At 40.9% G+C, this 27793-nt stretch overlaps 1 protein-coding gene across 1 annotated transcript in view; it reads right to left on the bottom strand.

Annotated features, from left to right (window-relative positions):
* The window catches only part of LOC149168081 (uncharacterized), a 182046-nt gene that overhangs the window by 33679 nt on the left and 120574 nt on the right, over positions 1-27793 (bottom strand). The window contains exons 6-7 of the mRNA XM_089428096.1: positions 292-349; positions 20-94 (exon numbers count right to left, since the gene is read on the bottom strand). Coding sequence (XP_089284222.1) covers positions 20-94; positions 292-349 — 133 coding nt within the window. The remainder of the gene's footprint in view (positions 1-19; positions 95-291; positions 350-27793) is intronic.

Below are 27793 nucleotides of genomic sequence, written 5' to 3'. Positions count from 1 at the left end.
CCATCAAATCTGGACTCACCTCTATAACTGCTCCATTTGGTGCTGGATGGGATAGTGTACATTGATCATGGTCATGGCCAGACAGGACAAGGATCTAGGACAGATATTGCAAATTCTGTTGATAATAAGTTCAAATATCTAGACATTAATGCATTGAAAATTTCAAATCCATGACCTCATTTACTCTAGTAATCTTCTACTCTCTAACTTAATTTTCTTGTTACTCAATAACCAAAAGAATTATGAAAGAAAATTATCAATTGCAATGCAGAAAGAGTTAGAATGCCATACAGGCTTGATTAGCTCCAATATACGTCTTGACGTCTGCTCACTTAAGTAGTTTTGATACCTGTACCAACACCACCAAGCAATTGAATACATAATATCTCTCAACTGGCTTTCTTTTTTCTCCTTTAGATATCTGTCTAATATCTAAACTAATTACAGGCTTTAATGCCCATTTTGTAAATTAGAGTGGATGCAAAAATAAAGAACAGATTAAGTAAACATACGACTTAATCTATGAGCATTGCTTGGGTAAGAAGAAAATTATATGACTGGGATGCAATGAACAAAATGTCTTAAGGTTTCAACACTAGTGATTGTAAAGATGTCAAGTAATATGTTGGAAACTGGCTCTTAAACATTAGCTCCAAAATTCAAAGAGAGATCACACAGTTCTATGGCAGCAAAAGGCCTAAGGTTCCATTAAACATAGAATGAAGTGTATAGTTCAGGATATGCCAAAAATGCGGCATCAGACGAGGTACAAAACAGATGTTAGAATGTCATTTATGCTTAAAATATATAACCATAATATCTGCTTATAACGTTAGTTACAATTCTGATGATCTGTGTAGGATCCTGTCGAAAAATCCTTCCAGTGGCACACATTATCACCATGTCACCAGCAACTGTCCAGGACATGAAAAACGCTAATTTGCACTGAAACGGATACGAGAACATATACGGATACAGGGTTTGAAACGGATACGACAAATTTTCAAAATATCAGGATACGATACAGCAAGGAAACGGCATGCATATATATATATATATATATATATATATATATATATATATATATATATATTACCATTCATCTTTTAGAATCTAGAATCTATATCTAAAAATGCATAGTCATCGTCATGAATTCAACATAAACAAACCATCATCATCATTTCAGCATAAACATTGTCATCATTATTAGTGATTATTATAACATTCAACATATTATCATCACCATTAATAATGTAATCAGAAATGCTACAGCCTTTGTGCTTTCGGGTCCAACTCCTTCAAAGAACGTGTCATGCATGGCAGATAATATCTATCTTCCATGCATGACAATTAAAAGGCCCATGGGATCATTGGGATATTCCATCAAGACCTATTTGAACATTTCAATCTTCTCAATGTCAACTTGGTCTCATGACTATATGCAAGCACAAGATTGGTTAGAGAAGATTTGTTATATTGGAGGGATTTATGAAATCAAGAGCAAAATCAGTGACAATTAACAAAACCTTAACCAAAATGAAAATTAATCGCTCAAATAAATCTCTTTACGAGGACATTCATCAAACCCTTCTATTTGCATTTTTGAACATCTATCTTTTTCTTAGTAAGAAGCCTTGATAAATATATGGAGTGTCGTTGTTTCTAAAGATTTAGAAAAGACTTTATGAGACTCTGTTTATAGTGAGTTTATTTGATTTCTTCATTTCTATTATTTATTCATGGCTATACAAATTTTCAAGCTTTTCAACATTTTAAGGGTGGATTCTGATCACAATTTTCGTGGATCCGTTTCCGGATTGAAATCTGGAAACGAATCCAAAAAAATTTAAATCGCTTGGAAAAGTATCCAATTCCAAATCTAAAGTTTCTGATTTTTTGAAACGGCACAAAAACGTTTTTACGGCGTTTCGCACAAGAATTGTATCCGTTTATGTATCGGAAACGGGGATCCGCGTTTCCGGAAAATTCTTCAAGAGTTTCCGCTAACTTAGGAAAAACGGTAGTTTCAGATCCGGATGGGAAAAAGAAAATAGAATCACCATGAATGGTAACACTGAACAGTTCCTCAAGAAACTGTCACAGCCTAGAAGAGGCAGGTGGAGACACAGTGCATGGAGGAAGATGGGAAGACAATTGACAGCAGGAGGTAACATCCTCTTGCTGAGCTTGTAACCTCAGAAAGGGCACAGAAGTACAAAGAGAAAGGAGAAAACAGGAACCTGTGGTCTGACTTTCAAAGGACCAAGGAAGGTATTAGCTTTTGAGGAAACTCCAAAATTTATACACCATGTTTGGAGGTACTTCATGAGATTTGGGGTAAATAGTTTATGTTTTGTAACGAACAAAGTTCATATACTCAAAAGAATGCTTTGATACCAATGTAACGAACAAAGTCCGCATAAGACAAATTTATTATATAAGAATGTACTGAAGATATGAGATAATATGATTGTTACAAATGTGGCCTACTTATATACCTAGGCAGGTGCCTCTTCATGAATGGTCATGTCCCATTAGACATGTCTCTTCAATAAATCACTAATTAATGATTAGTTAGATTGTTATTATTATTATTATATTTACAATATTTTTATTTAGTTTTATTCATAACGTTATCTTCATCTTCAAAAAGTTGTGTCCTCAAAGTCTATTGCTGACAAGGTGTGTCATCGGTTTCTTGTAATATGTTCACATCTTCTATGAATTCTTGGAGTTGTCATCTTCATTGATACAAGAAGATAGGATCCTCTAAGTGATAAATAAAATTGTCGAACTGAAAAGGGATCTGACCATCCTAAATCAATCTTCTGTGGAACATTGCAATTACTTGATAGTTGGGACAAACTGTTATCGTCAGTCTGGATTACGCTAACATCATTATTCATCGGAATATAAGTTCGTTGCTTCTGTTTTTGATCCAGGTGGATATTGGTGGCCACCTGCCAAGTCCACCTGGACCCCCACCATTGTCTTTCTCAGCATTTTCAGTTTCCTTAATTGTAGCACAACTTACTATTTTTAGCAGTTTTTCGGGTCCTGAACTTCCGGAGCCGTTTTGAGGCCCTAAACGACGTTTTTTTGGGAATCCAGGGGCCCGTTCCAACAATGATAGTGCTCGGATAGATCTTTCTAATGAGCTATTGTACGCGTCAAACGGAGATCATATGCCAAAGTTACGACCCCGGGAAGTTGATGTACCAACTTACCCCCAAACGGGGCCCACAGTTTGGCGTTTCATCTCCTAGGGTTAGGTTTTGGAATGTTAAGGGTTTTCCATTGTTTCTCAACAATAAATAGGCCTTCGAGCCTCATTGTAACACAGTTCAGAGGCATGTAGCCATCACATCTCTTCTCAGAGATAAGCTACCATCGCCCTAGCTGGTTTATTTCCATTTCTGGTTGTAAGCATATTTCAGTATTTTCCATTAATGAAATGAAGTATTATTTCCGCTGCATCTTTGTGTATATGGTTATCTCTGTAATTTGTTGCGTTCCTGTTTAAATCCGGATCAGTGGTATCAGAGCGGTCTGCTTTTTCTCTGTTTTTCTTTGCATGTCCCCAACAAGGTCGGGATATAAGGAGTTAGGGCTTGAACTGGTTGAACCTTTGCAAGACCAGCCTCGCAAATCCCGACGGCCTCCCATGGCGGACGAGAAGAAAGACGAGGGGGCAGGAGATCCCATCAAAATCTTGCTCGAAGAAGCCCTCGAGCGACAACGGAACGCGATGATGGACAGCTTTGCCCAGATCCTTCAGCGGCTACCCAGAAGCAACGCATCGGCTTCCAGCAGCTACTCTGGAAACGCCACACCCTTTAAGGTACAAGTTAATTTTGAAATCCCCATATTCGAGGGTCAGATAGACGCAGATGCCGTAGATAAATGGTTAAATCTGCTAGAGGGTTATTTTTCTGTTCATGAATTTTCGAGTCGGGAAAAGATTGTTTTTGCTCTTCTCAAAGCAGCCCCCCACGTCAAGGACTGGTGGGAAACCTACTGCGAGCAGAAGGATGAAAGTACTGGCTCACTATTTTCAGCCGCACCCACCTGGGATTCGTTCCGGGATGCCATCAAGGAGCAGTACTACCCTGTCGGAAGCTATGAGGATGAATACATAAAGTGGACCACGCTGCGGCAGGGAAGGGACCAAGACGTGCCGGAGTTCACCAATCTTTTCCATACCCTTCGCACAAAGTTGGGTATCAAGGATTCAGAGCAACATTTGATACTCAAATACCGTGGCTGCCTGCACAAGTACATCCAGGAAGAAATACAATTCCTAAACATCCCCTCGCTCGGCGCAGCATACCGGTATGCCGTCAAGGTCGAGCAGAAGTTTAAACAAAAGAAGCGAGACTTTGGATCTGCGAATCCAAAGCAGGGGAAAGGTGCCCCTAAACCACAGAACAAAGGACAAAGCCAAGGCGGGACAGCCCAAGACAACCAGCCGAAGCTGCAAGCAAAGAACAGCGCCGCGAAGCCGAGAAAGGACACTGGAAAATGGTGCGAGTTCCATAAGAGCTCCACTCACAACACAAGTGAGTGTCGGGCCAAGCAGTCACTGGTGGCTGAGCTAAAGGTTTCAGAATCAGATGCATGTTCCGACTCTGAGTCAGAACCCGATAAGGGGTATGAAAAAGGGAAGCAGATCATTGATGCGGATCCCAGCGCCACTGTTGCTACCGCAAAGATCCAGAAAAATGAACCCGAAGATCCAGAGGAGGAGGAGCGTCTCTTCCACTCCCAGATGTGGGTAAAGGGCTCCCCGATACAGTTCATTGTTGATAGCGGGAGTCAAAAGAACCTCATTTCGGCAGAGGTCGTGAAGCGGTTGGGCTTACCGACCACAGCACATCCACAACCATACACCATTGGGTGGCTTCACCAAGGACGAGATCTTCGCGTGAGCCAGCAGTGTCGCCTTCCATACAACATCAAGCCCTTCACGGATGAGGTATTGTGTGACATTGCTCCCCTTGAAGTTTGTGATGTATTACTAGGACAACCATACTTGTGGAAGCGACATGCTGTGTATGAATCAAGGCCCCGTGCTGTTATTATTACATTGGGAAATAAGTTGTTCAGGATACCAGAGGTAGCACCACCTGCCGCCATCTCTTTGATTACTGCAAAACAATGCAGTAAGATCATTTCCAAAACCAGGAAATTTGTTTTCCTGATGATACGCCCTCAAGGAAAGAAGAAGACAGTGGCCGCGGCCTCCAAACGGGGTCCCTCTGCACGACAACTACAGATGGACAAGATTGTGGAGGAGTACGAGGACATCTTCACCTCCCCGGCAGGGGTTCCTCTGCACTGTCAAGTCAAGCACTCCATCGATCTGACCCCAGGTGCGCCGCTACCCAATGGACCAATTTATCGGCGCTCCGTTCTGGAGAACAATGAAATCAAGAGGCAGATTCAGGAGCTCCTGCAGAAAGGTCACATCCGTCCGAGTTCATCGCCCTGTGGGAGCCCGATCGTGTTGGTACAGAAGAAGGATGGGACGTGGAGACTCTGTATTGACTATCGGGCGCTGAACAAGATCACTGTCCGTAATAGGTACCCGATCCCGCGGATTGATGACCTCCTAGACCAACTAAAGGGGGCGAAATATTTCAGCAAGATCGATCTGAAGTCAGGATATCACCAGGTACCAATCGAACCCTCCGATGTGTGGAAGACTGCCTTCAAATCCAAGGAGGGCCTCTTCGAATGGTTGGTCATGCCTTTCGGATTGACGAATGCTCCTGCAACCTTTATGAGGCTAATGGATGACATCTTGCGGCCATTCACCAACTCCTTTGTAGTAGTATACTTGGATGACATTCTGATCTTCAGCCAGAGTTGGGAAGAGCACCTCCACCACATCCGACAGGTTCTCCAAACACTGCGGCAACACAAGCTATGTGCCAATTTGGAGAAATGCACTTTTGGCATGACCCAGGTTCAGTATCTGGGATACATCATTGATGAACAGGGGGTGCATGTCGATCCAGCCAAGATCCAAGTCATTCGGGATTGGCCCTCTCCAACCACTCTAACAGAGCTCCGCAGCTTTCTAGGTCTTGCCAACTTCTACCGCAGGTTTGTGTTGGGGTTTTCTCATATTTCTTGGCCCTTGAGTCAAGTCACCAAGGGCGGGGCGAAAGCAAAATTCTTTTGGTCTGAATCTCAACAGAAGGCATTCAGGGAGTTGAAGGATCGCCTCTGCACGGCACCAGTGCTCGCGTTACCAGATTTACAACAACCATTTGAGGTCGAGACAGATGCCTCTGACTATGCTATTGGGGCAGTCCTTACTCAACATGGACATCCAGTGGCATATCACAGTGAAACACTTTCAGACACAGTCCGGAAGTACCCCACTTATGATAAAGAGATGTATTCCATTGTACAGGCCTGCCGACAATGGAAGCATTACATTTTGGGGAAGGAAACGGTCATCCACACAGACCACCGACCTCTGCAGTTCATACAGACCCAAGGGAAATTGCAGAATGATCGCCATCAGAAGTGGTCTACATACCTGCAACAGTTTCACTTGAATATCAAGTATAAAAAAGGCAGCACCAATAATGTTGCAGATTGCCTCAGTCGACCACCGATCATGGCGCTAACCACCGTGCTCAACTCTTGTGGGCACGAGACTTCTGATTGGCCACTTCTCTACAAAAGCGACCCAGAATTCGGCCACACATACCAGACACTCTTGGAGGGTCGGCAGGTTGCAGATTTTCACCTCCAGGATGCCCTATTATGCCACCTCGGTCACCTTTGTGTTCCTTCAAGCGAGCGTGCCAAGATGATTTGGGAAGCACACTACAGTCGGGCTGCTGGGCATTTCGGGGTCGAGAAAACAGTGGCAGTACTGCAAAATTATTTCTATTGGCCGAATCTTCGACAGGATGTTGGGAAGTACATCCGATCATGTACTGCCTGTGCCATTGCCAAACCGACCATTAAGAAGCACGGCCTCTATACCCCGTTGCCTACCCCTAGTCGACCTTGGGAATCCATCTCCATGGATTACATGTCAGGCCTTCCTTCCACTAAGCATGGAAATGACTGTGTTTTTGTGGTCGTCGACAGGTTCTCGAAGATGGCCATTATGATGGCCTGCAAGAAGAATATCACAGCAGAAGCCACTGCTAAACTCTTCTTTGAACGAGTGTGGGTGCACTTTGGGATCCCACAGTCTATCATCTCAGATCGGGACAGTCGGTTTCTCAGCACATTTTGGTCCAGTCTCTGGTCAATGCTGGACACCAAACTCACGAAGTCCACAGCCTTCCATCCTCAAACTGATGGCCAGACAGAGGTTGTCAATAGGATGATTGTGCACATTCTGCGCATGTATAACTCAAAGCATCCACGCACATGGGACGAGAGCCTCCCCTATGTTCAGCACAGCTACAACCGAGCTCTTCACAGCTCCACTGGCCATAGCCCTTTTCAGGTGGGTTTGGGATTCCAGCCACTATGCCCCATTGATGTGGCCATGCCACTTGCAGCTACTCACATGAATTCAGCTCATGTCCAGTCCGAAACAGATAAGGCCACCAGCTTCATTGAGCGCATCCAACATATTCGCCAGCAGGTCCATGACATTCTTGAGAAATCAAATGCCAAGTACAAGCAGCGACATGATCAACATCGGGTGCCACACAAGTTTCAGGTGGGCGACAAAGTCTGGTTGCATTTGCAAAAGGAACGCCTTACTGGAGCCTATCGGAAATTGAGACCACTCCGATATGGTCCTTACACCATTACTAAGGCTATGGGAGACAATGCATTTGAGCTCAGCATTCCCCCATTCCTTGGCCTGCACCCAGTGTTCAATGTGGACCGCCTTCGGCCATACTTTCCACCATTGCTAGACACATCCGACATTGCAGAACAGCTCAAACCCACAGAATTAAATCCAGATTGCATGGAACAAGCTGCAACTGATCGGATCATGGACACACAGATCAAGAACACTCGCCAACAGAATATCCAACTGTATCGAGTTGTCAAAGCAGGCCAACTCCTTCAGCAGGGCAAGTGGCTCACCAGGGAACAAGTTCAGCAGAAGTTTCCTCATCTCATGGAGGAGCTCAACGCAATGGGGACCATTTCTTCCTAAGGGGGGAGGAATGATCCAGGTGGATATTGGTGGCCACCTGCCAAGTCCACCTGGACCCCCACCATTGTCTTTCTCAGCATTTTCAGTTTCCTTAATTGTAGCACAACTTACTATTTTTAGCAGTTTTTCGGGTCCTGAACTTCCGGAGCCGTTTTGAGGCCCTAAACGACGTTTTTTTGGGAATCCGGGGGCAACATGGGTCCATGGTATGGACCAATGTTGCACGTTCCAACAATGATAGTGCTCGGATAGATCTTTCTAATGAGCTATTGTACGCGCCAAACGGAGATCATATGCCAAAGTTACGACCCCGGGAAGTTGATGTACCAACTTACCCCCAAACGGGGCCCACAGTTTGGCGTTTCATCTCCTAGGGTTAGGTTTTGGAATGTTAAGGGTTTTCCATTGTTTCTCAACAATAAATAGGCTTTCGAGCCTCATTGTAACACAGTTCAGAGGCACGTAGCCATCACATCTCTTCTCAGAGATAAGCTACCATCGCCCTAGCTGGTTTATTTCCATTTCTGGTTGTAAGCATATTTCAGTATTTTCCATTAATGAAATGAAGTATTATTTCCACTGCATCTTTGTGTATATGGTTATCTCTGTAATTTGTTGCGTTCCTGTTTAAATCCGGATCAGTTTTGAACGATACAAATACACAAACTGATTGAGATGTCTGCTCTTATAATGCAGGTGTCGATAAGGATTTCTTGTGATCTGATTTCCCCTTAACTTGTTTGTGTCAATTTTTCTATTTACTTGAAGTATTTGATTTCCTTTACGTACGAAAGTCATTTGGTTAATTGTTGGATCTTCACTTGAAATCTCTGTCACTTGCACTACAACATCTGAATATGCTTTTACTTCCACTGGTTTCTCATCAACTTGAGTTGTGATATTGACTGGATTGGTATTTGTTCCTTATTCTTCAACTTGGACTATTACGTCTAAAGACTTTGATACGTCTTTCGTGATGAATTCTAATTTGTTTTTCAATGATTTCTTATCATCCTTAAATTTCTTAATTTGATTTAGTAATTTTTTATTGTGATTTTTGAGACGTATGATTTCTTTCGTTTCCGATTCACCAACCTTATTTTTAGAGTTTTGGCGTTCAAGCTTTTCATTTTTTAAATCTCTAATTTGTTCTAACAACCTTTGATTAAGGGCTTTTAAATGCAAATTTTCTTCTTCCTTCTTCAACAGATTCTCGATGATATTTTTTCCAAGACATTCGTTTTCTTCATCTAATTTTTTCTTTGTAGTTTTGGACTTCTTAATCTTAGCAATTTATTTTTCAGTATGGTCCCTTAGACACCAAATTTCTCTATTACTTTCTATTGATTCTTCATAAAATTGATTTTCAAAATCTTTATATTTATTTTCCGATGCTTCATTTTTTTGTTGAAGTTCTGTGAATTCTTCCTTTAATCTTTTAATCTTTTAATTTGTGTTTGTGTATTACCTTGATATTCTTCAAAAGTAAACAATTTCCGACATTTCAGACAGAATGCTTTGTGATTTTAAAATCCGATGAATACTCAAATTCTATTTTACAAAATGGACATCTGGTCCAAAACGTAGACTTGTTTACGAGACTCATCCTTTCTTCCTTCATTTGCGGATTATAATTCATTATTTCTTCTACAACAGTTGACTCCATTGTGCCTTTGTCGATGATTTCGTTAACGATACTTCAACTAAGGAATTTATATTCTTTGTATGAGACTAAATTCTTCAAATTAAAGTCCCATTTTTTTAATTAACCCTGCTTTAATTTTTTTATAATAATATATTTTTTTGTCTCTCTTTTTATAATATATCACCTTAGCAACTAAAACGTTCACTAACTAAATAATCACCTTATAATTACTTGGGGATATAATAATCACCTTGTAATTACTCTTTTCCCTTTTCCCCTTTGGTGATATAATAATATGACAATATGGTTCTCCCTTTAACTTTTATAAATAATACATATACTCTTAACCTTTTTAATTTACCACTTAGTATTATTTTCCCTTTATAATATTTGGGATATTGTGATATTCTAATTGTTATAACAAAAACTTTATGGTTTTTATGCTATGCCCTTAATTAAATATGAATTGGGAATATAATAAAAGATTGTCTTCAAAAGAACACACCTATTCGTATGCACCCATTCGTGTGGAAAGAAGGTTGTTGTTGCGGCAGTTTACCGTACAATACAACAACAATTTGGCAGTTGATGGTCGTTCAGATTGAAGAATGTTGTGATTACATGGGATCTTACAGATATATCCAAAAAATCACATAAGAAAATAAAATTTTCTACTCTACCATCACGTCTTCTCTCTTCTCTTGGAATGTAGTAAGTGCAGGAACGGTCGGACTGCAGATCGTATATGGCAGCTACAATGTTGCAGTTACACGAAAATAATTCCATAATCACAATTACAAGGGAGACAAGGTTACGGAAGATGGATGGCGGAGGAACATTAGAGAAATTTTGAGGTCTAGAATGGACCTCAAAACAAAAATATACAATCAAAATCAACTTTATAAGAACCAATAGGATTCAAGATCATGATGTCAACCATGGGGGATGATTCACCATTTTTGGAGTAAAAAGGTAAAAAAATAAAAAAAAACTACTTTTCCAACTTATCTCCCTACTGTTTTACTCAAATTCTGAGCGGGAGCACGCATTGGATGCATAATTTAATTCTTCATCCAAGGAGTACACATGCTGCATACTTTCGATGGGCCCCGCTACACGTTTTTTCATGTATTTCTCATTTTTCGTGTAGCAAAGTCCATCAAAAGTATGCAACGTGAGTACTCCTTGGATGAAGAATTAAATTATGCATCCAACAAGTCCTGTAGCTCGAAATTTGATTAAAATCATAGGGAGACAAGTTGAAAATACCAATTGAAAAAAAAAAAAAAAATTCCTTTTTCCCTCTAAAATTTGATGATGTAATATAACCTTATTTTATTATCTCCACTATTATTTTATAATATTCCTTAGGAGGCCCCTTTTAGTCGTCAATATTTCTCTATTGTGTGAATGTCATCATGATGATGGTTGGACGCAACAAAGAATTGACAAGGCGATCAAATGCAACGGTTCAGGGGTGAACAGGGATGACAAGGCCTTCATTGCGACAATAGAGGAATTAGTGGTTACAGCGGCGAGAGCGGTTATGTGGCTCGTCGGACGACAATTGTAATTTGGAGGCCAGTGGTGCTGCGCTTTTTCTTCCAATGAGATATGGCATCAAAAGTTCTCAATGTTGATTTTTGGTAGCATCAGATGTGCTCTAGCCATGAAATTTGGTGGAGAGGCTAAGGCACATGAGATCTCCAAGACCCAGAAATCATTTGGAGAAATTCCACCCGAATGAAGAGATATTAAAATAATTAATATTTTTAATGGGTCCCTAAGTCTAAACTCAGGAAATTAAAAATATTAATGTGTATTAATATAAAATGGGTGAGAAAGTTCTAAGTGACGAGGATCAAGCCACTTCTAATCTTAGCCATTGATTGGGGACTTAATGTCTGTCGTTGATTCCTCAACAGGAAAATTATAAGAGGAGGGTTGAGGTTTAGTTGGAGACACACCAAGAGATCAGTCAGTTCGATTTTCTAGGGCGAGGTTTGCTGAGGAAATTGAGCAAGTGATCAGTGCAATGAGGGGCAGTTTAGCAAGAGGCTGAAGAATACACAGCAGAGAGGCAGCAAAGTGTTGGGAGAGACAGTGCGGGCCTAAGAGGGCTGACACAGAGGCCGTAGGAGCCAGCGCAGAGGAAGCAGAGGGTCATAGAGGCTGACGCAGAAGCCGCAGAGGCTGACGCAGAGGATGCATAGGTCATAGAGGCTGACGCAGAGGACGCAGAGGCTAACGCAGAAGCCGCAGAGGGCTTTAGAGGCAGCGCTGGGAGATTCTGTGGGACAAACTAAGAGCAGATCAACTGACACAAAGTCGAGAGAGGGTGACGCATTCCAGAGAAGTGCTTGGAACAACTTTCGCTATGCAGCACAAGGAACAGCCAGAGTCACTGTGGGATTGATCATCCAGTTGCTGATTTGCCGGAATATCTGTCTCTGGATAGAGGTACTACTGTCAAGGACATTCTCTGTTGGGTGAGCCATTTCTGGCACCCTAGTTGTATTCAGAAATCTACTTAATAATACAAACCCTCTATATGTTGCAATGGTTTCCTCGAATTGGGTTTTTCCGGGGACGATTGTCCAAAAATAATGGTGTCCCTTGTGTTATTGTTGAATGATCTGTATATCTGTGAAGGTTGCATTTGTGTTTACTTCGATATTTATGTAATTAAATAACTTGTTGATGTAAAGAACATGTAGGAGATAGTAAACCAGAAACAACAGTAGGGGTTTCCGATGTGTTATATTCAGGAATTCTCACATGGTATCAGAGAGATTGCAGATCAGAGGCGACTGAAGATACTAGCCGAGAAAGAATTTGCAGTAGAGAAGCAACTCTCCCAAGAGATAGCATTGTTCAAGAGCCAGAGACGCAGAAGGAGGAGGGACGGAGTGCAAAGAAGGTGACGTAGAGGCTCATGCAGTGCCTGCGCCAGCACTCTGAGCTAGGTGTAGGTGACACAATAGCTGGGAGGAGCCCACGCAGTAGTTGCGTCAGCTATCCAGGCCAGCACAGAGGCAGAAGGGGGATAGATCAGGGCTACAGAGTGTCAAGTCATCTTTCTCAACCAGGAAGGATTAACGTTGTGGCCAGGAGGAGCTGATCCAGCTCTCACTGTGATTGTGCGGAGCCAGAATGGCTCAGATTCTTCAGTTGTCGAGGCTAAGGGAGTTGTGCAAATTTTGATTTTAGAAGTTGGTGGGACGTTGTTTTTGTGAGTGTAGAACAGTGTCTAAGGAGACTAAACCAAGGTAGAGGGAAGCACTACCTCGACAGATTTCTAGCCAAGCAATCTAGATCCAGGTTGTAGCGCAAAGGAGTATTGGAGAGGAGTGATTCGACAGTTTGCCAGAGGATTTCCGAGAGGGAAATCAGGACTCGAAGGGAGTCTAGAGAAGAAGAGGAGAGATGGCAGTGAACGGATTGAGGGATCAGGACAGATTGGATGGGGCTTCCAAGTTTGCCATCTGGAAGGCCAGGATCCTGGCAATCCTAGATAAACATCATATCAAGGTCTATGCCTTGAAAATTGTAGTTGTCCTAGTTGACCTGAATGCAAATGAGAAGTATGAGGAGGCCGAGGCAAAGGCAAAATGCATGATTCTAGACGGGGTCAAGGATCATGTCATACCACATATTGCTAAGAAGAACACAGCAAGGGAGATCTGGCAGACGTTGACCACCTTATACCAAGGCTCTTTCGTGCAGCAGAAGATGTTATTAGAGAATCAGTTGAGGTCATATCAGATGCAGAAAGGAGAGGAGATAGATCCATTCCTTCTCAGGTTGCAAGGAATCTGTGACCAGCTTACTTCCGTGGGGTCTACACCAGATCCAAAGTTTATGGTCATGACTACTCTGAATGCAGTCTCGAGTACTGGGAGGTGCTTGTCCAAAGCATTTTTGGCAAAGCGACTCTCCGCAATTGGGAGGAGATGTGGGAAGCTCTTCGACTGGAAGAGATCAGGAGGTTGACTAAGGCGGGGAGTAGCGGTAAGGTAGTTCGAATCAAGAAAGAGGAGGAGGAGGATGCATCTCTAGCATCTACAGGACAACAAGGGGTTCAAAAGAGGAAGAAGAAAGATATCTCCAAGGTCAAGTGCTTCAATTGTGGGGCACTGGGACATTATGTCTCTCAGTGCCCGAGGAAGAAAGGTAAGGGAGAAGCATCTATCTCAAATGCTGCCCCAGGAAAGGCGGAGAAGGATGTCGAGACTAATGACGATTGTGCCATGATTGCTCATGTGCCTCTAGAGAAGAGGTGGGGAGACATTGAGCTGTAGTCAAGGGGACTACAGAACTAGGGGCAGGATCCTTGAGGTGCCCAAACTCTTGGATCACATACGGCTACAAGAGCCCTTAACGACAGTAGCATGATGACAGGCATCGGGTGGAGCAAGGTGTGATGGAGCGGTAAGGCAATGCGAGAGGCACAATAGAGGTTGCAGCAGCGCAGTGGTAGTAGAGGGAGCATAGGATTGCAACAGAGGTGGCTTCAACATCACAAGGCTTCCAGACTAACCAGGATGCCAGTATTTGGGTGAAGTCAGTTACTTACTTCTTAGTAACTGAGTTGCGTGCAGCAGTTAGCAGTGGAAGTGCTATGGGCAACATGATGCAGCATGTTGAGAGGGAGTTGCAGTATAAATGTAGCAGTGGCAGTTGCAGTGTCATCGACAGCAGTACAGGAAGCAGCAGTGTAGTGGATGTGGGGTAGTAAAGCCAAGCATCATCTCAGAGGACTGATGCAGAGGATCAATGTGATGCTTCTATGGTGAAGCATTGCTAGAGCACATTTCTCGCTAAGAGGGAGTGTTGATTTTTGGTAGCATCGAATGTGCTCTAGCCATGAAATTTGGTGGAGAGGCTAAGGCACATGAGATCTCCAATACCCAAAAATCATTTGGAGAAATTCCACCTGAATGAAGAAATATTAAAATAATTAATATTTTTAATGGGTTCCTAAATCTAAACTTAGGAAAATAAAAATATTAATGTGTATTAATATAAAATGGGTGAGAAAGTTCTAAGTGACGAGGATCAAGCCAGTTCTAATCTTAGCCATTGATTAGGGACTTAATCTCGGGCGTTGATTCCTCAACAGGAAAAGTATAAGAGGAGGCTTGAGGGTTAGTTGGAGACAAACCAAGAGAGATCAGTCAGTTCAATTTTATGGGGCGAGGTTTGCTGAGGAAATCAAGCAAGTGATTAGTTGCAGTGAGGGGTCGTTCAGCAAGAGGTTGAAGAATACACAGAGAGAGGTAGCGAAGTGTCGAGAGAGACAGCGCTAGCCTAGGAGCGCTGACGCAGAGGCCATAGGAGCCAATGCAGAGGACGCAGAGGGTCGTAGAGGCTGAGCACAAGCCGTAGAGGCTGACGCAGAGGACACAGAGGCCGTAGAGGCTGACGCAGAAGCTGTAGAGGCTGACGCAGAGGACACAGAGGCCGTAGAGGCTGACGCAGAAGCTGCAAAGGCTGACGCAAAGGACGCAGAAGCCGCAGAGGCTGACGCAGAAGTCGTAGAAGGCTTCAAAGGCAGCGCTATGAGATTATGTGGGACAAACTAGAAGCAGATCAACGGACGTAGAGCCAAGAGAGGGTGACGCAGTTCCAGAGAAGTGCTTAGAGCAGCTTTCGCTGTCCAACACAAGGAACAGTGGGAGTCATTGTGGGATTGATCATCCGGTTGCTAATTTGCCAGAATATCTGTCTCCGGATAGAGGTACTACTACCGAGAACATTCTCTGTTGGGTGAGCCATTTATGGCACCCTTGTTGTATTCAGAAATCTGCTTAATAATACAAACCCTCTATATGATGCACCAGTTTTTCCAAATTGGATTTTTCCGGGGACGATTGTCCAAAAATAACGGTGTCCCTTGTGTTATTGTTTCTATTTACTTCAGTGCATGATTTGTATATCTGTGAAGGCTGCATTTTTGTTTACTCAATATTTATGTAATTAAATAACTTGTTAATGTAAAGAACAAGTAGGAGATAGTAAACCAGAAACTGCGATAGGGATTTCTAATGTGTTAGATTCAAGAATTCTCACACTCAAGACCAGCAGGCGCAGCGTGATGTTGGGCGGATATGTGGTTGGCGGTGCCATAGTGTTGAGTGACTTGGAACTCAGGGTTGTGGACGTGCACGACCGTAGGTAATAAGTTTTTATTTATTTATTTTTAATATATATTTTTTTTTAAATCTATTAAATTCTAATATTTTTTTTTATTCTTTTAGTTATTTTTTTAGCTTTTTTTTCTCTACTATATATATAGATATATGACTTGTTTTTTAACCCCTTCTTTAATATATTTTTGGACCTTTTTTTAATTTTAATTTTTTTTAAATATATATATTTATATATTCACTTCATTTTTTTAACACTTTTTTTTAATCTTTAAAAAAAATGATAATATAAAGAAATAAACAAATATATATATATATATATATATATATATATATATATATAGATATATATGGCCAAAAGCTTGATGGCAGATGGAGAACCTCCAACACTATGTAGAAAAATGCTTCGATTACAACAGCAAAAAGGTTCACAAAAAGTTGATGGCCAAAGACCGGAATCAGACTAGCTCTATGCAATGATTGAACGGCCAGCGGATCGAAAAACTCTAATACCAACGTAATGAACAAAGTTTGTATACGCAAAAAAATACTCAAAAGATATGATATATGTAAATATCCATGATAGGACAAATTTATTATATAAGAGTTTACTAAAGATATGAGATGAAATGATTGTTACAAATGAGGCCTCCTTATATAACTAGGCAGGGCTTCATGAACGGTCATGTCCCATTAGACATGCCTCTTCAATACTAATCACTAATTAATCATTACTATGATTGTTATCATTATTTATATTTACATTATTTTTATATAATTTATTCATAGCATGTTCATCCCTTGGATGGTTTCTGATGGATTTGTACATGAGAGATGGTTTGTGATGGATCTATAGTTGGAGATAGCTTACATAGTGGTTATTTGACCTCCGTTGTGTGCATACATCTAAGATCCAGGGGAGCACTCCCTGCCCCCTCAACCCTAATTCACTCCTGAAGCGTGCTCCAAGAGGGATTGTTTAATAAGTGCCCTTGATAGCATGCTTCCAAATCACTCCATCCTAGGAGTGCTTTTTTGGAGCGTATTCCCAAGGCTTTTGAGGCAATCCTAGAACTATAATATAAAATTCTTGAAGTAAAGGATTCCATTATTTTTATATATTATCATTAATTGTTTCATATGTTTAGAGGGTTCCCGAGTCCCAACCTCATTACAGCTCATCTGAATGATAGATACAATCTCTTGTTACCATGCAAACTAGCACTTTTAACTTAAAGTCTCAAAAATCGATGCTAGCCTTGTGAAACTCAAGAGATTGGCCATTGTCACCTGAGTAACTCTCCTTTAACTTTATACAAAAGAAAGACCTAAATCAATTAGGGTATCTGTAAAGGTTAACTAGGCTCACTTTGTGTAGTAGAATTGGTGTTACAGGTCATTTTGTCACATCTGCTCAAATGGCCTGCAAACCAGATCAATCAACATCCTTGACACCTTGCAATCATCCCTTTGCAAAGCCTTAAGCATTATCTCTCCAAAAAGTCCAAGAATTTTGGGTTTATCAGCTCAAAAACCTATTTTGAACCCATTGCATCCTGTCTTCTACGCAACCTCCACTATCGCATGTTGCATAACTAAGAAACTGCGTCCAGCACATGTTGCCTTTGTTTTGGGTGTGATATAAAAAATATTTATGAAACTTCTCTTTCCAGAAGCTTCTAAGGTGGTTTTAACCATTTACTATTGATTGGGATCTTGAATTCCTATCCTAGAGGTCTTATCTCTTATCCCTAGAGCTTATCTTCCCTCATATGTGGATCCAAGTCCTAGATTGGTAAAACCCAATATAGCCTATTTACCCTATAAATTCACTGCCTCCCATAAAGTCTGAGTTGGCTTTTGGAGACTCTTAACTATGCCCTGATGCTACTGCTTTTTCCCTAAGGATCCAGAAACATCCTTGAGTTGTGATTGAAGGTTTGCTTTGTGGCTAAGGAAGGACAAGTTTGGTGGGGGACATCTACATTGTCAAGAACTGCAAAAGAGGTGCAATCTTCTCCTACATTTCATTAATGCAAAAAGCTTTGTTTTCCTATGCAAGCATATATTTGATGCATATGTATTTCAATGCCTTCTTGACTCATTGATTAGAGATATTCTAAGAAATCGGATTCGTCTAAAACCCCTGGCGTGTCCTAAATCCCACGAATCGACACGATTCGTTGGGACACCTGTCCCTTCAGTGTGTCCGACGTGTTTTAGAGGTGGGATTTGAAGGACACACTAATTCCGACAACGTCTCCAGCGTGTCCCAATTTCGGGACACATGTCCCCTTAAAAAGTGTGAGTGTGTGGGAGCTTGTAGCAAAGAGTTTGGAAGCATTTTGGAGGTGATTCAAGTTACAGGTAAGTGCATTTTGGTTCTATTTTTTTTGAGTTTTTATTACAGTAGTTTGCATGTGCATTTCTTTTACAAGTTTGTGCCATTTTTCTTTATTTTTTTACAACATTCATGGCTCAATCAAGGGCAGCAGGAAAGAGATAAAGGAAGAGGAAGAATGTCCCCATTGGTGATGCCCCTCTTGTTCCGATTTCATCAGGGCCTGCATGTGTTCCCTCTATTGGAAGTGGGGCTACAACAACAGGTTCAAATGTTGAGGGCAGAATGAATTTAGAAAGATAGCGGGCTCAAGAAAACAAATATCCCTTGTGGAAGTATGTCACAAGAGATCAAGGGTCAGGAAGCAAGTTGAAGGGAGGAGGCAATGTTGCTTGGAAATGCAATTGTTGCAACAATCATTTCAAGAGTACGTATTACCATGTGAAAGGTCATTTGTTGGCTTTACCAAGCTATGGGATTGGAGCATGTACACAAGTGTCTTTCGCTAAGAGGAAAGAAATGGAAAAAGAGGCCAATGTTGGTGTGGCAAGGGTGGTTGCATCATCTAAGAAAAACAAGAATGATGATCCCCTTCCATTCTTGAGGAAAAGCAGCAACAAATTTCCATTTGAGAGTTCTGGTGGGGATGTGGGTCAAGAAGCAAAAAGAAAGGCAATAGCACTTGAATGGACAAGAATTTTCAGAAAGAGAAACAGGAAGAGATGGATCTCACCATTGCTTTTTTTTTTATTAGAACTTCATATCCTTTAATGTTGTATGCTCACCTTTATTTTTGAGATGTGTTGAACTCTAACTCAAGGGGCTCCATCAAGGTATGTGCCTCCTGGGTCAGAAAAGCTTAGAAGTTAGAAGTGGAAAAAATGCTTGAGCCTGTTAAATCAGCATGGCCAACACTTGGGGTTAGTATTGTTTCTGATGGATGGACAAATCCAGCACGCCACCCACTCATCAACTTCATGGTGTCTTCCTTTAATGGACCAGTTTTCTTGAAATAAGTTGATGCACTTGGACAATACAAGGATGCAGAATATATTGGTGAGTTGCTCATTAAAGTTATTAAAGATGTAGGTGTTGGTTCTTGTGTGCAAATCATTATAGATAATGCACCTGTTTGCAAGGTTGCTAGCATGATTGTGGAAGCTAAATATCCACAAGTATTTTGGATACCTTGCATTGTCCATTCCTTGAATTTAGCACTAAAATCTATTGCTTCTAATGTGCCTTGGATTCGAAGTGTTATTGAGGATGCACGACATATCCGCAATTTTGAACAAAATCATACAAATGCCCTCACAATCTACAAGGAATACACCCATCTATCATTGTTGAAGATTGCAGATACACAGTTTACCTCTTCATTCATCGTGTTGTGGAGGTTGAGGGAGGTCAATACTTCTCTTGGGGCGATAGTTATTTCAAAGTTTTGGTCTTTTTGGAGAAAGACAGATCAAGCTACCTCAAAAAGAGTCAAGCACACAGCGTTAGATGATGCTTGGTGGGAGAGGGTAGATCTCACTATTAAGATCATGGACCATATCATTTCTTTGCTACAATTTGCGGATACACACCAACCCATCCTAGGAGAGATTTATGAGGGATGGGATTCCATAATTGAGTCCATGAGGACCATTATTTTACATAGTGAGTGCCCTGAGTGAGACATCATCAGAGGCATTCTTCACCACCATACAGGATATTCTTATCAGCAGATGGGACGAGAATTACACACCTTTGCATTGTTTCGCTCACTCATTGAACCCAAAATACTATAGCCATGAGTGGTTGAATGGTGGACCTTCCCGCAGATTCCCTCCTCACATGGATGGTGAAATTTCACAAGGGAGGAAGGATACATTGAGGCGTATTTTTCAGGATAGAGCATCCCATGATGAGGTGGAGGATGCCTTTGCAAAGTTTTCCACTAGCACTGGTTGATAGTGATATTGTTGAGGGGTCATCCTCCACACCAGCAGATGCAGAGATGACATTGGATACAAAGGAGGAGGATGTAGCAGAGGAGAACAGTGGTGACCATGACAATGATGTTGATTTTGATGATGATGATTAATGACTCATGAGCTACCTACTACCTTGTACTTGTACTTGTTTTGTATCTTTTATTTCTATTTGCCATTGGCATTGCTACTACCTATGTAACACATTTTGATTTTGATAACTTAATGAGAAAACTACAGTTTCTTGTCTTTCTCCTATTGGATCATTGATGAATCTGTCACAATTGTATTTGTATACATAATGTTACTTTGTAAAACTTACAAATTTTAAATTTACAATGTAGAATCTAGATCTATGTCTGAATTTGTATCATGGATGAGAATTTATGTAAGAAATATCTAATATATATATATATATATATATATATATATAATAAAATAATATATAATGTGTCCTATGTGTCCTGTTTTGGGGGCTCAATGTGCCCGTGTCGGACAATCGAATTTTTGTGTCCTGAATGTCCCGTGTCCACGTGTCAGGTGACTTAGGAGATATTAGTCTATGCTATGTATATCTTAGAGTCCTCATGCTTGTTATAATTGTTTTGAAGGTTCCATTTATAGTAATTGGAGTTGGAGCCAAAGTTCACAAGCAGGGAGAAGAGGAAAACTTGCATTGGACCCAAGGTAAGTCTTTTCTCCATATTCTAATCTCTCTAAGAAAAGCATAAGTGTTTTGTTTCTAGATCAAGAGACTAGATCTAGGGGATTCACTTTTGTTCGCAGAAGATAATTTTACACATAACAACTTGGCGACTCCACTGAGGAACAAGATGTTCCTATAATGGTTTCCTTAGCTTATTCATTTTAGACCTTTCAATCTGACTTAAATTGACTTGTTTACAGAGTAATTAGTCTTAGGAAAACATAATTCTGAGCTTGGTAGGGTTTTTGTTTCGCTTTTTGAACAAAATTGGTCCCAACGCACTTTCTGGCTAAGACAAAGCAACTCAGCACAATTGTCTCTCTCTGTAAGTGCGATGCATCACACCAGTTCCTTCACCTATACTGCGATGGTTGTTGTAGGATGCTAAAATTGCATTTTTATGCCTTTCTTTGAGTTTTGTTCTGATCCAATGGATTTTCCTGAGTCTCTAAACCAGTCATTTTCTCTGTAAAGCCATCAATGTGTTTACATTTGGATTTGATTGCCTTTTGATGAGGATTTGTTTGGTTTTTCTTTCTTCTTATCAATTAGGGTTTGTGAACACTTGGGCTTGATTGTTGATTAGATTAAGAATTTCATATTACAATTGCAATCTGTGTCGGTTCTTTTGGTCAATGATCTAGCTTCATTTTCATTTTCATTGCATTTGAGAACTGAAAAGGAAAAGAAGAAAAAATTCCATTTTTGCATTACATATAGGGTTTTGAATTGCATTGCAATAGTACATTGAAACATCTAATTAGGAAGTCCTTGTTTGTTGCATCTTTGATTGTTGCATCATCGTTTGTTTCTTCCTTCCTATAGATAGATATTCATTGAAATGAAAGAGTTCTTTTCATCATGCCAGTTGCATCATAGGAAGTTCAGGGGAATTCGTATCTTGAGCCTTGAAATCGAAACTTAATTGAAGATCAACAATAAAATTTATTCAATCAATCTAAGGAGCATTTGGAACATTCATGACACACATAGAGGTCTAGACTAGAGATGTGTTCTGACGTCGTTAACGTGAGAGTTGTCGTTATTTGCTTGTGTTACATTCTAGGGATAGTCAGTATTCCACGTACATAAGTATATTGGATCACTTTCCACGTACCTTCGGGTATATCCATTAAAGTTGGCAACTAGGGCCCAACTCCACATGGGTCATCTTATTTATGACAACTGATATTTTTCTTGGATTCCTCTCTTTCAGAGGTGTAGGATTGATCTAAAGATCATCCGATTTTGACATGTACAAATGAAGTTATGAATTTATTTTGATTATGGACAAATTGTCAAGGTTGGCCAACAAACTTATGTAGGCTCAAAAGCCCAACAGTCACGTCTATTCATCGTCAACTTTTGCTATAAATACACGATGCCTTAGCCTCATTTGGACACACTCATCCTCACACATCTCTCCCTCTCCTCATTGATTGGGTACGCATTTCTGGGCAGCATTCTCTCTCCACACGTGCGAAGGAAAGAAAGTGAAATTTCTATTTTTGGTGTTGACTGCGTTGACCGAAATTCCGGGACAAATTGACCATGCGTTGACTAGCAGCATTGAGCTCTTTGACTGCAATTTTTGGTGGAGAAATTTTGTCCCAGCAAGCCGCATTTTTGGGCACAGAAATCGAGGCAAACTGTTGACTTTGACCAGTGTTGACTATAGCTAGGCTAACCGCAGGTGGACTGTTTGACCAAACTTTTACTGGGTTGATTTCGCACTGTTTTGAGGGCTGATTCATCTTGCTATTTAAAGGACGAAGTTGACCAAATTGTTGAGGATAAAATCTGCCCTGCCGACCAACGTTGACTTTTCTGGTTAGGACTCTTTTGCTGCTGTTATAAACTATCAGATTTGTAAATTGTACTATCTTTCTCTCTGTTGAACTATTGAAGACTATAAGAAGAATTGATCAAGGGTTTCCCCACATTGGGGTTTGTCCTTGGCTGGTGCCACATCTTGTGTCCTCTTGTCTTGGCTTGTCTTCCACTGTTTATGTCTATGTTCTATCTGCATTTTACTATCATGTTGATGTGATTGCTAAACTGAATATTGATATTGGGCTAATAAAGAAATTGAAGTAAAATTGCTCTAAAGCATAAAACATACCATTGTTGCCTAAAATTAACAATATCGGATGACATTCCCTCATGAAAAGTATATCGGAATACTCCCTATCGTATAGGATGCATTAGACAACACTACCACAAACTGCACTTCCACGTACCTCCAGGTATATTTTGGAAGTCCCCATTAGGTTGTTATCTTGCCTTAGGTAACCGAATCGGTCACGTTGTTTACTCTGATACACCAAACACAGCATTTAAGGAGATTGCCTACACGTACTAGAAACGGTATATTGCAGTTCACAGTTACTTGGTAAACCCTTTTGCCTAGTTACCCCTATTTTGTTTTATTTGTGTTGTTAATTTCTAAAATTGATTAATCCATCATGGAAGAACACCCTCAACAACCTTGTTGTTTGCGTAGAATGCAAATATTGCCTCCTTTACCTCCAAAGGCAACACCTAGTCGTCATAAGAATAAAAAAATGCAAACTATCGAACCTCGTGCTTTGGAAGCTAACCCTTCTTGAACCACATCTGAAGTTAATCAACCAAAATCGTCACTTCCCATAAGTATTGAACCCAAAATTACATCCTTACCAACTGGTGAGTCTAACGTAGTCGAAACTGAAGCCCCAAAAACATTAGAACCTGAGGTCATTGAACCTGAATTTCCATATTCAGATACTTTACAACCTGAGGTTATACAACTTGAGGAACCTCGGATAATTGAACCTACTACTTCAAGGACTTCTTCTTCTCCTCTTCCTTTGTCTCAACCACAGCCTGTATATTTCAGTCCTAATGGAGAACAACTTCCACCTGAGCTTTTGAGTATTGAGGACAATACTGAAGAGGGGTCTCGACCTCAATATCCCATCCATTTAAGAGGGACTCCTCTTTATCAAGCTCATCCTATTCTTACCCCTCATACTCAAACACAAGGTCCTTCACCTCAGACTCCTAGTTTTAATTCAGCTTTGAACCTCCCATGGCAAGCTCCTTTGAGAATTTTAACCAGGACTGAGTCAACGACGATGTCTCAACCTGTGTCTACTAACATGAGTGAATCAACCAAAGTTGCAACAACTTCCATGTTTGTAACTTCACCAGAAACTCATTTGTATTTTGTATGGTGGTCCATTAGTGCCACCTAGCTACTAGTCATTATCTAGAACCTTTTCTGGTGCGTCGACTAGTTCATGGACTTCTCCTTTATCATCTTCATTTGGAATACCATCGGTTTCCTCTTTGACAAGCACCTCACAACCTACATAACCTATTTTGCCCCAAATTCCTTTGGAGCAACAGTATGGCGCATTTTTTAGTAGATTGGGACATCCACAGCAACCTTATTTGTCTTATCCTGGTTACCCTCCCATTGGTTGACAGTTCCATCCATATACTCCTTATCCTTCGGTTGGGGGGCAACTTGTTGCTGAAATGTTCCCATCTGTTGATCAAATGCTACAATTTGGTGCTCCATCCTATTCGAGTCCTCTTCCTACGGATCCTCCATTTCCAGGAATGGTTGCTAATAGTTGGCATCCTACGTTTCCCATTCAATCTGGTTTGGTCTTACCAACCTCTCAACTTGTTCCAGCTATACCCGAGGTTCCTACTTGCCAACCTGTTCAATCCATGCCTCAACCTGCCCAAGTTACACCTTAAGTAAGTCAACCTGTTTAGGCTATATCTCAAATACAAACTACTCCAATGGTATCTAGGACTTCTCAAATCCCATCTACCCAACCTCTTCAAGGTGCATTATAAACTCCACCTCTTGGTCAGTCTATACCTCAGATGCAAGTAAACCAACCTATGCATAGCATGACACAGATACCAACTAGTCAACCCAATATTGGGATGATGCAAAATCCATTTGGGCAACCATTCCAAGGCATTCCTCAAATGCTTGTTGGTCAAGCTACTATACCACAAATGCCTTATCAAGGTCAACAAATCCAAACTCAGTCGTTCCAACCTTACCAAGGTTTTCATGGAACTGGACAACCTGGTTATGGTTATCCTGGTTATCAAAATCCTCCTTATCCTAGAATGCAAATACCAGTTGCTCAACCCATTCCATCATACCTAGGATACCCTCCACCACAAGTTAACCTTTATCCACAAGGTCAACTTCCACAAACGGACTTTAATAAGCAATTGTCATTTGTTGCAACACTTGAGTTACCAAATTTATCTCGACTAATGAATGATCCCATTTGTCATTCTCCTTGGTGGTCGGCTATTCCTACCAAATTGTCGAGTGACATTTCGAAATTTAATAGAAATCCTGGAGAAGATCCATCCACTCACATTATGACCTATCATTTATGGTGTTCATCCAACTCCTTGAATGATGATTCTATTCATTTACAACTTTTCCAAAGAACTCTTACTGGTACGGCAGCTAAGTGGTATGTTGAATTACCATGAGCTTCATTTAACAACTTCAATGCCTTGGAAACTATGTTTCTAACCCATTTCCAATTGCCCATTCATTACGAAACTGGAACTGAGCTTTTGACTTCATTAAAACAATGTAACTCCACCCATATATCTGATCATACACATGAGTGGAGGCGTCGATGTCAATTGGTCAAAACTTATATTCCTGATCAGTTATTGGCAGCATGGTTTATCAAATCTTTGCTGCCATCTATAACTGAAAATGTTGCTAAAGGCGGAGCAGTTACTGACGAGCAAGTCATTGCTCGTGCTCAATATCTAGATTTGATTTATACTCAATCTGACATGCTCTATGACAAGATATCCAATGCTCCGCGACCCCAACATACTATTCCACCTGCTCCCTCCTCGAAAGAATCACACGTTGTTGATGGTGTGGTTGGTTCCATTGGCCAACAATCAGCGAGAAAATCTTCTAATCAAACTAATTCAAAATTTGCTCCCACCATGACCAATCAAAATGCTCCCAATCCTACTCTTGTGAGTACTTCTAAGATAAAAGTTGTTCAATCCAATAAGGGAAAATCTCAGCAACTGGAAGTAATAAAAAGGGTAAAGGAAAGAATAAACAAGAGAACCCTCTGCAGGGAAAGCAGAAGAATCAGTTTCTTGACGAGAAGCGAAAGCCTTGTTACCCATGTCTTGTTTGTAATGACGAACATTTCACGAAAGACTGTCCACATCGTGTAGAGATCAATAGAATTTTGAAAGTTGCATCCACTACACCTATCGTTTTGACAGACCCAATCCCAAACTAGGAGACAAATACGTGTTAAAATTGGCAACTAGGGCCAAACTCCATGTGGGTCATCTTATTTATGGCAGCTGATATTTTTCCTAGATTCCTCTTGTCGAGAGGTGTAGGATTGATCTAAAGATCATCCGATTTCGACAAGTATTTATGGAGATATGAATTTATTTGTATTTACTTGACAAATTGTCAAGGTCGGCCAGCAGCAAAATGTGTGGCACACATGCCCAACAAATCATATAAGTACAGGTGAGGTTGATTCATTATCAACTCATCTCATCTCACTCATTCTTCTCTCTCTCTCCTTAGCTTTGGGTTACACAAGGAGCAGCTCACACGTGGGAAGAAGGACGACGCTGTAGGGCAAGGAAGATGTAGAAAGAAGGACGCAGAAGCTACAAGTCATCTCTTTGACCAGCGTTGACCATTCAGGAGTGCAGTTTTGGTGTGGCTGCCTCTCCTAGGTAGGCCGCAAATTTTGGCACGCAAACTGAGGCAATCTGACCTCTGGTTTGACTAGCGTTGACTGGCCTAAATGGGGCAGCAGGTTGACTTCAATCAACAACAGTTTGACTGTGTTTTGGGGGTTGTTTATGGGCTGCTTCTTCAGGCTGTTTGAGGACTAGATGACCGGAAAATTGACCAAGCATATTGGACGTCAATTTCAACTCATTTGACTAAGTTTGACTTTGTTGATCTAGGGTTCGCTGCTACTGATATAAAATCAAAGAATTCTGATTTTGTACTATTTCTCTCTGCTGAACTATTGAAGATAAAAGAAGATTTGATCAAAGGGTTTCCCCACATTGGGGTTTGTCCCTGGCTAGCCGCCACATCTTGTGTCTCTTGTCTTGGCTTGTTTTCTGTCGATCGTTTAATGTTCTATCTTCACTTTACTTAATGTATATGTGATTGTTAATCAATGGCTAATAAGAAGAAAAGAAGTAAACTGCTCTAAGCATAGAACATACCATAATTTAACAATATGGTTGTGCAAAATCCATCTTCCTATTCCCAGGTAATGATGTTAACAAGTATTAGCAATAAGAATGGTGTTCCGTGGCCACAAGGAATAAGGACTATGGAAACTCGAATCCTTCGACTGGAAAGGCTGATGATCAACCTTCCAGCTCTACTCAACCTACCTCTGGTCCTCTCCAGATAGAGAAATCAGTTGTTGAATTGACTATCCAACCTCCTAAAGGGATTTAATCCTTGTGCAAGAGCGGCACAAAATTACAATATAGTTGAAAATTTAGCTCAAACTCCTTCAACTATGTTAGCACTCGAGGTGTTGTAGAGTTGTCCTGCCCAAAAGTAATCTTTACTAGCAGCGATTGGAGCAATAGACCCTTCAGATTCGAATCTTGTTGTATTTAATCACGAGAACCATACTCCTAAACTTCTGCCTCAATTAGCTTTCATGATTCAAGTTGTCGTTAGAAATACAACTATCCACCGCACAATCGTAGATGAAGGTGCCAAAACTTGCATCATGTCTCTTTCAAGTTGGAAAGTCATTGGC

The sequence above is a fragment of the Pinus tabuliformis genome, chromosome 4_2 (genome assembly GCF_031772625.1).
Source record: "Pinus tabuliformis cultivar Carrire ecotype Pingquan chromosome 4_2, CPIR1, whole genome shotgun sequence".
NCBI lineage: Eukaryota > Viridiplantae > Streptophyta > Pinopsida > Pinales > Pinaceae > Pinus > Pinus tabuliformis.
Note: the sequence above shows the minus strand (reverse complement) of the source record. Positions and strands in the feature narration are given on the sequence as shown.